Consider the following 12,137-nt stretch of genomic DNA (forward strand, 5'->3'; position numbering starts at 1 on the left):
TATGTTGTCCCAATTCACAGCAGGAGATGGAATCCTAGGTCAGGAAATGGAAAGTCAGGGCTGCCATGTAGTTAGGCAGCGTGGGTACTGCACAAGAATGGCACCTTTTAAGGGCACACCATTCACTTTGTAGGCTTATATGTTTATGCCACCACTTTTCTAACAGATGACAAGAGTGTTAAGGAAGAGGTGTTTCTTCACCTTTTTTCACTCTTCACAAAAGTGCAGCCTGTTGTAGCAATGGCCCCAGAGAAACCACAGTAGGTAGTTCAAACAGAAAGGAATTTAATACAGGAAACTTGGTGCTGCTGAAATCACGGGGAGGGTGGGTGGTAGGAGTCTGGGTTTGAGACTCTTGAGTTCGAGTTTGCAGCCCCTGAATGAGCTCCTAGCTAGAGTTCAGTGGGATGCCACTCTGGCTTCCGGCAGTGCCTGGATTCATTTGGTCACTCCTGGGAAGCTACTGACTTGATGCTGGTATGAGGGGTGTGGCCGCTTCACACACAGGTGATCTACTTTCCTGGCCAGTGGCCAGCCAGGAGCTTCAGGCAGGTGCCTGACCCCAGTTCCCCTGCAGTGTCTAGCTGCAGGGAAGTCTAGGATATGTGACTTCTGGCTGTACAGCCACACACCCAGCTGCAGCTCTGGATAAGAAAGGGAGATTGGGCATGGTGGCTCACGTCTATAATCCCAGCACCTTGGGAGGCCGAGGTATGCAGATCACGAGGTCAGGGGTTCCAGACCAGCCTGACCAACATGGTGAAACCCCGTCTCTACTAAAAATACAAAAAAAATTAGCTGGGCATGGGGGTGCATGCCTGTAATCCCAACTACTCAGGAGGCTGAGACAGGAGAATTGCTTGATCCCAGGAGGTGGAGGCTGCAGTGAGCCGAGATTGAGCCACTCCACTCCAGCCTGGGCCACAGAGCGAGACTCTATCTCAAAAAAAAAGATTGAGTCAGGCGTGGTGTCTCACGCCTGTAATTCCAGCACTTTTGGAGGCTGAGGCGGGCGGATCACCAGCGGTCAGGAGTTCAAGACAAGCCTGACCAACATGGAGAAACCCTGTCTCTACTAAAAGTACAAAATTAGCCAGGCGTGGTGGCGTGCGCCTGTAATCTCAGCTACTTAGGAGGCTGAGGCAGAAGAATCATTTGAACCCAGGAGGCGGAGGTTGCAGTGAGTCAAGATCGTGCCATTGCACTCCAGCCTGGGTGACAGTGAGACTCCGTCTCAAAAAATAAAAGGAAGGGAGATTGGTTGGGGGGACCATCTTTAGCAGTTTGTCACACCCCTGTCCTGGGGAATTTTAAACTGACCAAAAATAATATGCACATGGCCCGATGCTGTGACTCAAACTTACAATCCTAGCACTTTGGGAGGCCAAGGTGGACAGATTGTCTCAGCTCAGGAGTTCAAGACCAGCATGGGCAACATGGTGAAACCCGATCCCTATTAAAAATACAAAAAATTGGCCAGGCGTGGTGGTTCATTCCTGTAATCCCAGCACTTTGGGAGGCCGAGGTGGGCGGTTCACCTGAGGTCAGGAGTTCAAGACCAGCCTGGCCAACATGGTGAAACCCCGTTTCTACAAAAATACAAAAATCAACCAGGCATGGGTGGCGGGTGCCAACCCCAGCTACTCGTGAGGCTGAGGAGGGAGAATCGCTTGAACCCGGGAGGTGGAGATTGCAGTGAGCCAAGATCACGCCATTGCACTCTGGCCTGGGCAACAGCAAGAATCTGTCTCAAAAAAAAAATTATCTGGGCATGGTGGTACACACTTGTCCCAGCTACTCGAGAGGCTGAGGCACAAGAATTGCTTGAACTTGGGACGCAGAGGTTGCAGTGAGCCGAGATCGCACCACTGCACTCCAGCCTGGGCGACAAAGAGTGAGACTCCATCTCAAAAAAAAAAAAAAAGTGTGTGTGTGTGTGTGTGTGTATGTGCATGCGCATATTAAGACCCTTTCTCACACCAGATACATGGAAAAAGGCAATCTTTTGGCAAAAAGTAGATCTACCACTAAAATACAGTAGGCTAGGTGCAGTGGCTCACGCCTGTAATCCCAGCACTCTGGGAGCCAAGGTGGGCAGATGACGAGGTCAGGAGATCGAGACCATCCTGGCCAACATGGCGAAACCCTGTCTCTACTAAAAATACAAAAATTAGTTGGGTGTGGAGGTGCGTGCCTGTAATCCCAGCTACTTGGGGGGCTGAGGTTGCAGTGAGCCAAGACTGCACCACTGCAATCAACCGGCCTGGTGACAGCGAGACTCTGTCTCAAAATAAATAAATACAGTAAAACATATTAAATTTTTGCTTGTTTTTTGAGATGGAGTCTTGCTCTGTTGCCCAGGCTGGAGTGCAGTGGCACGATCTCAGCTCACTGCAACCTCCGCCTCCCGGGTTCACGCAATTCTCCTGCCTCAGCCTCCTGAGTAGCCGGGACTCCAGGCACCCGCCCCCATGCCTGGCTAATTTTTTTTTTTTTTTTTTTTTTGAGGTGGGGTTTTGCTTGTCGCCCAGGCTGGAGTGTAGTGGCGTGATTTCTGCTCACTGCAATCTCCGCGTCCCGGATTCAAGCGATTCTGCCTCAGCCTCCTGGGTAGCTGGGATTACAAGTGCATGCCACCACACCTGGCTAATTTTTGTATTTTTAGTAGAGACAGGGTTTCACCATATTGGCCAGGCTTGTCTCGAACTCCTGACCTGGTGATCCGCCTGCCTTGGCCTCCAAAAGTGCTGGGATTACAGGTGTGAGCCACTGCGCCCGGGCTTCTTTTTTCTTTTTTGAGACAGAGCCTCACTTTGTCACCCAGGCTGGAGTGCAATGGCGTGATCTCGGCTCATTGCAACCTCCGCCTCCTGGGTTCAAGCGATTCTCCTGCCTCAGCCTCCTGAGTAGCTGGGACTACAGGCACCCGCCACCATGCCCGGTTAATTTTTGCATTTTTATTAGAGACGGGGTTTCACCAAGTTGGCCAGGCTGGTCTCAAACTCCTGACCTCAAATGATTCACCCACCTCGGCCTCCCAAAGTGCTGGGATTACAGGCGTGAGCCACCGTGCCTGGCTAAACATACTAAATTTTTATTTTCCTGCCAAGGCTCTAAGCCCAATCCTGCTCATGCCCTGCTCTCCCTGTTCACGAGGAATGTCAGTATTAGAAGCAGTGAAGATACAGGGCACCCCATGCAGACCTCCTCCACTTGTGATGGGAAAGATGGGAACAAGAGAGGAATTGCCGTCTGCAGTAAATGACGTTCATTGCTGACAGGCAAGGGGAAACGTCTCCCCCACCACACTGGCAACCACAGGCCTACTGGCTATTAAGTATGTGGGTTCTGTGGTCAGCTGGTCCTGGTTTCTGCTTTCTGGGGACTTCCTAGCTGTTAGCCCATGTGCAGTTGATGTCCCCAGTCTGAGTTTTGTTTACTTCCTGTGTAAAGAGTAGTCCCTCTATATTAATACCATGATGATGTTTGTACTCATTACCCATCCCCCAGCACACACTCTGTCCCTTTCAGGCACTTAGCAAGCACTCAGTAAGTTCAGCAAATATTCGCTGGGTACCTATTGTGTGCTACATACTTTTGTAGGGATAAGGTATGCAGTGATTAATAAAATAGACAATTTCCAATATTGTGTTGTGATGAAAACAAAACTGATGTGGTGGGGCCAGCGCACTGAGAGCCCGAGGTGGGAGGGTCGCTTAAGGCAAGGAGACCAACCTGGGCAACAAAGCGAGACCTCATCTCTACAAAAAAAAAAAAAAAAATTAAAAATTAGCCATGAGTGGTGGCATGCTAGTTGGGAACCTGAACCAGGGGGTTCACTGGAGCCCAGTTCAAGGCTGCAGGGAGCTATGATGGTGCCACTGCACTCCAGCCTGGGTGACAGAGTGAGACCCCATCTCTAAACAAAAAACAACCTAGGCTGGGCCGGGCACAGTGGCTCACGCCTGTAATCCCAGCACTTTGGGAAGCTGAGGTGGGTGGAACACTTGAGATCAAGAGTACGAGACCATCCTGGCCAACATGCTAAAACACTGTCTCTACTAAAAATACAACAATAACAACAACAAAATTAGGCGTGGTGGTGCGTGCTTGTAATCCCAGCTACTTGGGAGGCTGAAGCAGGAGAATCACTTGAACCAGAGAGACGGAGGTTGCAGTGAGATGGAGGTGCAGTGGCACTGCACACTCCAGCCTGGGTGACAGAGCAAGACTCCATCCAAAAAAAAAAAAAAAAAAATCCTGATGTGACGGGGGTGGTGGGGTTGGGAACAGTAATGAGTGGTCCAGAAAACCCTTCTGAGAAGGTGCATTTGAGCTGAGCTCATGGTGCTTGGTGTTGGGTTTGTAGACATGGCACAGACCTAGTCTTCATCCCTGACAAACTCTTCCCTGGCCCCAAGCCTGTGTGTGTCCATCCTCTTCTAAAAAAAGCTTGGACTTGCCAGTCTAGAGGTGAGGGTCCCTGGGAGCAACATGGACCCTCTGGAGAAGGACGCTTAGCCTGTGGATCTCTGAAGCACACTTTGGAGGTGAGAGATGAAAAAAAAGAGGCCGGGCACGGTGGCTCACCTCTGTAATCCCAGCACTTTGGGAGGCTGAGGTGGGCAGATCACTTGAGGTCAGGAGATCGACACCAGCGTGGCCAATATGGTGAAACCCGTCGCTAGTAAATATACAAAAATTAGCCAGGCATGGTGGCACATGCCTGTAGTCTCAGCTACTTGGAGGCTGAAGCAGAATTGCTTGAACCCGGGAGGCGGAGGTTGCAGTAAGCCGAGATCACGCCACTGCACTCCAGCCTGGGCGACAGAGTGAGATTCTGTCTCAAAATTTTAAAAAATTAAAAAAAAAAAATTGTGCTTCTCAGTGGCCCTGCTCCTGTGGCTGCAATGTGGAGGGAGAGTACAAAGGGTGGGTACAAAGACTGGCCTCTGTCTTGCTGTTGGGAAATCCAGCTGCCACGTTGTGAGCTTGTGTCTGGAATTGGTTCCTTCCGGAGGGTTCCTGGCCTCGCTGACTTCAAGAATGAAGCCGCGGACCCTTGCAGTGAGTGTCGCAGTTCTTAAAGATGGTGTGCCTGGAGTTTGCTCCTTCAGATGTTCAGATGTATCTGGAGTTTCTTCCTTCTGGTGGGTTCGTAGTCTATGCTGAGTTCAGGAGTGAAGCCGCAGACCTTCGCGGTGAGTGTTACAGCTCATAAAGGTAATGCGGTCCTATAGAGTGCGCAACAGCAAAATTTATTGCGAAGAGCAAAAGATCTAGGCTTCCACGGCATGGAAGAGGCCCTGAGTCGGTTGCAGCTGCTGGCGCAGGTGGCCTGCTTTTATTTCCTTATTTGGTCCCACCCACATCCTGCTGATTGGCCCATTTTACAGAGAGCTGATTGGTGCGTTTACAAACATTTACCTAGACACAGAGTGCTGATTGGTGCGCTTACAATCCTTTAGCTAGACACAGAGCGCTGATTGGTGCATTTACAATCCTTTAGCTAGACAGAAAAGTTCTCCAAGTTCCCTACCTGATTAGCTAGACACAGCGCACTGATTGGTGTGTTTACAAACCTTTAGCTAGACAAAGAGCACTGATTGGCGCATTTACAATCCTTTAGCTAGACAGAAAAGTTCTCCAAGTCCTCACCCGGCCCAGAAGCCCAGCCAGCTTCAACTCTCAAGTTGTCTGTAGAGGTCCACGTGTCAAGAAAACTGAAGACAGAGGCCCTCAGTCCAGTTCCCACAAGCAACTGAATCTCCCCAACAGCTGCCTGAATGAGTTTGGAAGCAGTCCTCCCACAGTTCAGCCTTCAGATGAAACTGCACCCCTGGCTGACAGGCTGATTGCAGCCTTATAGCAGACCGTGAGCCTGAGACATTCGACTCACAGAAAAGGTGATAATTTTGGTCTTTCTTTTTCTAAACAGGTTCTTGCTCTAGAGCGCAGTGGCACGATCATGGCTCACTTCAGGCTCTACCTCCTGGGTTCAAGTCGTCCTCCCACCTCAACCTCCTGAGTGGCTGGGACTACAGGTTTGTACCACCATGCCCAGCTAGTTTTTCTTTTTTTTTTTTCTTTTTCTAGGTACAAGGGTCTCCCTGTGTTACTTAGGCTGGTCTCAAATTCTTAGGCTCTAGCAATCCTCCTGTCTCAGCCTCCCAAAGTGCTGGGATTACAGGCATGAGCCACTGCACTGGGGCAATGTTGGTCTTAGACTAATTATGCAGCAGGAGATACATGCATTGTGCTTTGGGAATTGAAGTCACTTCTATTCCTTTGTGGCTTCATCAGTAATATGGGGCAGGGGGCACGGTTCCCACAGCTGATTCTTGAGTGTTCTTTCTGAGTATCCTTAATACTTCACACACTATCATATATCTGAACTTCGTTCATTGATTATCTCCCCTTTAATTTTCATTCCTTGATGAATCTCCAGGGTCTGGATCAAGGCCTAGCATATTTTATGTACTCATGAAATCTTTAATGAATGAAGAAATGATTTTTTTTTTTTGAGACAGAGTCTCACCTGTCACCCAGGCTGGAGTGCAGTGGCACGATCTTGGCTCATTGCAACCTCCACCTCCCAGGTTCAAGCGATTCTCCTGCCTCAGCCTCCTGAGTAGCTGGGACTACAGGTGTGCGCCGCCATGCCTGGCTCATTTTTGTATTTTTTAGTAGAGACAGGGTTTCACCATATTGGCCAGGCTGGTCTTGAACTCCTGACCTTGTGATGTGACTGCCTTGGCCTCCCAAAGTGCTGGGATTACAGGCGTGAGCCACTGCATCTGGCGGATTTTTTTTTTTTTTTTTTTTTTTTTTTGAGACAGGGTCTCACTCTCTCGTTCAGGCTGGAGTGCAGTGGCCTGATCTTGGCTCACTGCAGCCTCCACCTCCCAGTTTCAAGTGATTCTGGTTTGGCGTCCCAAGTAGCTGGGACTACAGGTGTGTGCCACCATGCCTGTCTAATTTCTGTATTTTCACCATGTTGGCCAGGCTGGTCTCAAAACTCCTGACCTCAAGTGATCCGCCTGCCTCAGCCTCCCAAAGTGCTGGGATTACAAGAGTGAGCCACCATGTCTGGCCTGAATGAAGAAATAATTTTTTAAAGTGTTTTAAAGTGGGGCCGGGTGCGGTGGCTCACACCTGTAAATCCCCACACTTTTGGAGGCCAAGGCGGGTGGGTCACTTGAGGTCAGGAGTTTGACACCAGCCTGATCAACATGGTGAAACCCCATCTCTACTAAAAATACAAAATTAGCTGGGCATGGTGGCGCATGCCTGTAATCCCAGCTACTTGGGAGGCTGAGGCAGGAGAATCACTTGAACCCGGGAGGGGGAGGTTGCAGTGAGCTAAGATCGTGCCATTGCACTCCAGCCTTGGCGACAAGAACGAAACAATGTCTCAAAAAAAAAAAAAAAGCAATTGCATTTCAAAGCCAGGTGCAGTGGCTCACACTTATAGTCACAGCTACTTAGGAGGCTGTGGTGGGAGGATAGCTTGAGCCCAGTCGTTCAAGGCTGAGTGAGCTGTGATTGTGGCACTGCACGCTAGTCTGAGCGACAGAGTGAGACCCTGTCTGTAAAAAAAAAAAAAATCTTTCAGTCCAGGCGCGGTGACTCACGCCTGTAATCCCAGCACTTTGGGACGTCGAGGCGGGTGGATCACCTGAGGTCGGGAGTTCGAGACCAGCCTGGCCAACATGGACAAACCCTGTCTCTACTAAAAATACAAAAATAGCCAGGCATGGTGGTGCATGCCTGTAATCCCAGCTACTAGGGAGGCTGAGGCAGGAGAATTGCTTGAACCCGGGAGGTGGAGGTTGCAGTGAGCCGAGATTGTACCACTGCAATATGAGATTCCATCTCAAAGAAAAAAAAGAAAAAGAAAAAAAAAGATAGCATAGCAATGGCTGTGGGCCTGGATACAAGTCTTAGCCTCTCCACTTCTCTACTTCCTGGCTCTGTAAGCCTTAGACAAGTTCCTTAACTCCACACTTCCATTTCCATGTAACAAGGGGTTATAGGCCAGGCATTGGTGGCTCATGCCTGTAATCCCAGTGCTTTGGGAGGCCGAGGCGGGAGGATCGCTTGGGGACATGAGTTCAAGACCAGCCCAGGCAGCATAGTAAGACATTGGCTCTAGAAAAATAAAAATAAAAGAAATCATCCAAGAATGGTGACTCGCCTACTATTCTACTCGGGAGGCTGAGGGGGGAGGATTTCTTGAGCCCAGGAGTTTGAGGATGCAGTGAGCTATGATCACATCACTGTACTTCAGCCTGAGCAACAGCAAGATCCTGTCTCAAAAAATTAAATTAGGCTGGGCTTGGTGGCTCATGCCTGTAATCCCAGCACTTTGGAAGGCCATGGTGGGCAGATTGCTTGAGCCCAGGAGTTTGAGACGAGGCTGGGCAACATGATGAAACCCTGGCTCTACCAAAAAATACAAAAAATTAACTGGGCATAATGTTACATGTCTGTGGTCCCAGCTACTCGGTAGGCTGAGGTGGGAGGAATGCTTGAGCCCAGGAAATAGGGGCTACAGTGAACCAGGATCATGCCACTGCACTCCACCCTGGGCAACAGAGCAAGACTCTACCTCAAAATAATTATTAAAAAAAAATGGATTAATCGGGCATAGGTGGCTTGTGCCTGTAGTCCCAGTTACTCAGGAGGCTGAGGTGGGAGGATTGCCTGAGTCTAGGAGGTTGAGGCTGCAGCGAGCCGGGATGGCACCATTGCACTCCACCTGGGCAACAGGTGAGACCTTGTTTCAAAAAAGAAAAAAAAGGGAGGGGTTATAATCACTCCTCCTGACATGATACAGAGTATCCATTTGAGTTCATAACATAAATATGTACTTGGTGAATGCTCTATAACTATTGGCTTTTTTTATTGTCCCCATTTTACATATAAGGAAGCTGAGGCTTTGTGAGGAGAAATAGCTTAGCCCAGGTCATCCAGTGGGAAGCGTCTGGTGCAGAGGAATAGTGATCATGGTGGGACATTGCCTAGCCTAAGGTTCAGCATACAATAATATTCAGTCAGTATTCGAGGGCTGGGCTGTTTCTGGTAATCAAAGGGCTGCCTTGTTCTCCTGCCCCACAGCACAGGAAATTCCAAGGTGGTTTTCTTTACAGGCTCCTCCGCTTCTGTCGCCAGAGGGGACAGCGGAGGAGCCCAGGTACCTAAGCCGACTCAAGAGAAGATGGAATTGAATATCTCAACCACCTTGTCTAGGCCTCTGTGATTGTTGAGGAGGGGGCTGTCACTGGGAAAGTTGTGAGCTGCTTTGGACCTTATCTGGGAATTTCCTTGGGCTTACAGCCTTTACCCTATCCTTGAAATGGTTCTGGTTGTGTAGCAACTTCTAGGTGGTGTGGGCGAAGTTTGGGACTGGTTTAGGGCGGGGACAAGAACAAGAACACAAGTTTCCTTGTGCTACAGGAGAGAGGGAGGGGAGGAAATTGGAGACCCCAGCACCCCCTTGCTCACTCTCTTGCTCACAGTCCACGATGGCCTGGTCCCTGGTGTTCCTTGGTGTCATCATCTTGCTGTCTGCCTTCTCCGGACCTGGTGTCAGGGGTGGCCCCATGCCCAAGCTGGCTGACCGGAAGCTGTGTGCGGACCAGGAGTGCAGCCGTAAGAGTGGGGAGGGGAGAACTGGGGGCTTGGGCGTTAGCCTGTGTGGAGGGTGCTGCATTCCTTTCTATTCCTTCCCTAGACCCTATCTCCATGGCTGTGGCCCTTCAGGACTACGTGGCCCCCGACTGCCGATTCCTGACCATTCACCGGGGCCAAGTGGTGTATGTCTTCTCCAAGCTGAAGGGCCGTGGGCGGCTCTTCTGGGGAGGCAGCGTGAGTCTTGGGAGAGTGAAAGAGGGAAGGGTACAGGGCTGGGGTAGACTCATTATCCCCATGAAGGGAAGATTTGAGGGGGGTGAACTGAAGTAGACATTGTGGGGGGATATTGTTACTTACTTTATTTTATTTGCTTATTATTTTTTAATTTTTTCCGAGACAGAGTCTTGCTCTGTCACCCAGGCTGGAGTGCAATGGCGCGATCTTGGCTCACTGTAACCTCCACCTCTTGGGTTTAAGCGATTCTCCTGCCTCAGCCTCCCAAGTAGCTGGGATTACAGGCATGTGCCACCACACCCGGCTAATTTTTGTATTTTTAGTAGAGACAGGGTTTCACCATATTGGCCAGGCTGGTCTTGAACTCCTGACCTCATGATCTGCCTGCCTTGGCCTCCCAGAGTGCTGGGATTACAGGTGTGAGCCACCGTCTCTCCGGCCTATTTTCACTTTATTTACCAATTTTAGGGCACCTGCTATGGTCCCACGTTCTGTTCTAGACACCAAGATACAACAACAAACGATCCTTTTTATTCTAATGGAGGGAAATGAACAAAAAGGCATAAACAATAGCAGCAGCCAGGCACGGTAGCTCACACTTGTAATCCCAAGTAAGGCCAAGTTGGGAGGATAGCTTGAGCCCAGGAGTTCGAGACCAGCCTGGGCCACATAGCAAGACCCCTATCTCTACAAAAAAAATTTAAAAATTAACTGGGCATCATGGCATGTGTCTGTGGTCCCGGCTACTCGGGAGGCTGAGGTGGGAGGATTGCTTGATCCCAGAAGTTGAGGCTGCAGTGAGCCGTGATCATGCTACTGCACCCCAACCTGGGCGACACAGTGAGACCCAGTCTCCAAAATAATAATAATAATAAGAGCAAATATGTGCTGCTGTGAGAATTAACAGAGACTGATTTGGGTGGTCAGGAAGGGCCTCTGAACAGGTGACATTTAAGCTGAGATTCGTATGGCAAGGATGGAGCCAGTTATGTGGAGATCAGGGAGAAGGGAAAATGCAAAGGCCTTCAGCAGGCACAAGCTTGCCATCTTCCCAGACCCTAGCTTTCAACTTCTCTTCCCCAGGTTCAGGGAGATTACTATGGAGATCTGGCCGCTCGCCTGGGCTATTTCCCCAGTAGCATTGTCCGAGAGGACCAAACCCTGAAACCTGGCAAAGTCGATGTGAAGACAGACGTGAGTGTCATGGGGGCTGGCAAGAAATCTGGGGGGAGGACCCTGAGGTTGTGGGGATGGGCAAAAATGCTCCCACACTTGGCTCCCTGGCAGCCTAGGTGTGTGCGCTGGGAGAAATTCTTTCCCTGCCTCAATTTTCTCACCAGTAAAATGGGTCCAGTTGGGAGGTGCAAAGATTAACGGGCTCTAGGCTAATTTGCATAGCACTTGTGTGGCCAGACCTGGGCCCTGCAGCTGCAGCCTTTGCTAAAACCACTAGATCCTTTGTGGTGTGACCGCTGGTTTTCTCTCCACTGTTTCTACTTTCTCTTTTTCAGAAATGGGATTTCTACTGCCAGTGAGCTCAGCCTACCGCTGGCCCTGCCGTTTCCTCTCCTTGGCTTTATGCAAATACAATCAGCCCAGTGCAAACGGCTTGTCTCTGTGGTCTTTGGGGTGGGGTGGGGTAGGGTGGGGACTGTACAAATAAAATGTTTCTCTAGGTTGCTGAATCTAACCAATTAACCCCCTGCATATGGTAACGTCAGTGGTTGCTAGGCAGAGTTTCACTGATGAAAGCCCTGTGCAGTAGGAGCGCTCCTAAGCTTAGGTTTCGGACACAAGCAAAGGAAAACCTAAGCAGCCCAACTAGGGGATTGTAGTGACCTCTGTAGACCAGTGGGAGGGAGCCAATCGGACTACGCGGAGGATATAAATCGCACAGCAAAGGTTTTCTTGGAAGATTATCTGCAAAGGGAGGTGGGAAGTAACCTGCGCCTATCTTCCCAGTTTTCCTCCTTTTCGCCTTTGAGAACAGTAATCGCTCCCGCCAGCTCAAGATCAGTTCCTCTTCCAGCCTCTTTCTGTCAATCCTGCCCGTGCCCCCTTCTTTGCATTTGTATCCCTTCCCCCAAGTCCGCTCCGATCCAATCCGGACACTCGACTCTGCTCCGCGGACTCCAGACTAAATCCGTTCCTCGGCTCAGCGAAGCGGCTCTGCACGTCCCTTCCCACTTGCTCAGCCAATTGCTGGCCTCGGCCCCGCCCCTTTGGGCTTGGCCCTTCTCACGCCACCAATCCGCGCCTCTTGTCCC

The 12,137-nt window shown here is 50.2% G+C and overlaps 1 protein-coding gene across 2 annotated transcripts; it reads left to right on the forward strand.

Moving 5' to 3' along the window:
- The first annotated feature begins 9,122 nt into the window (after positions 1-9,122).
- MIA (MIA SH3 domain containing) lies at positions 9,123-11,494 on the forward strand. Of its 2 annotated transcripts, none has more exons than XM_054461902.1 (5): positions 9,123-9,196; positions 9,522-9,654; positions 9,737-9,870; positions 10,954-11,064; positions 11,382-11,494. In XM_054461902.1, exons 2-5 carry the CDS (start codon positions 9,528-9,530, stop codon positions 11,403-11,405), a joined length of 396 nt encoding a protein of 131 aa, XP_054317877.1. In that variant the 5' UTR covers positions 9,123-9,196; positions 9,522-9,527; the 3' UTR covers positions 11,406-11,494. The 2 variants fall into 2 exon arrangements, with proteins under 2 accessions (XP_054317877.1, XP_054317876.1); XM_054461901.2 differs by having other exon boundaries at positions 9,163-9,294.
- The last annotated feature ends 643 nt before the right edge of the window (positions 11,495-12,137 follow it).

This window comes from Pongo pygmaeus, chromosome 20 (genome assembly GCF_028885625.2).
Source record: "Pongo pygmaeus isolate AG05252 chromosome 20, NHGRI_mPonPyg2-v2.0_pri, whole genome shotgun sequence".
NCBI lineage: Eukaryota > Metazoa > Chordata > Mammalia > Primates > Hominidae > Pongo > Pongo pygmaeus.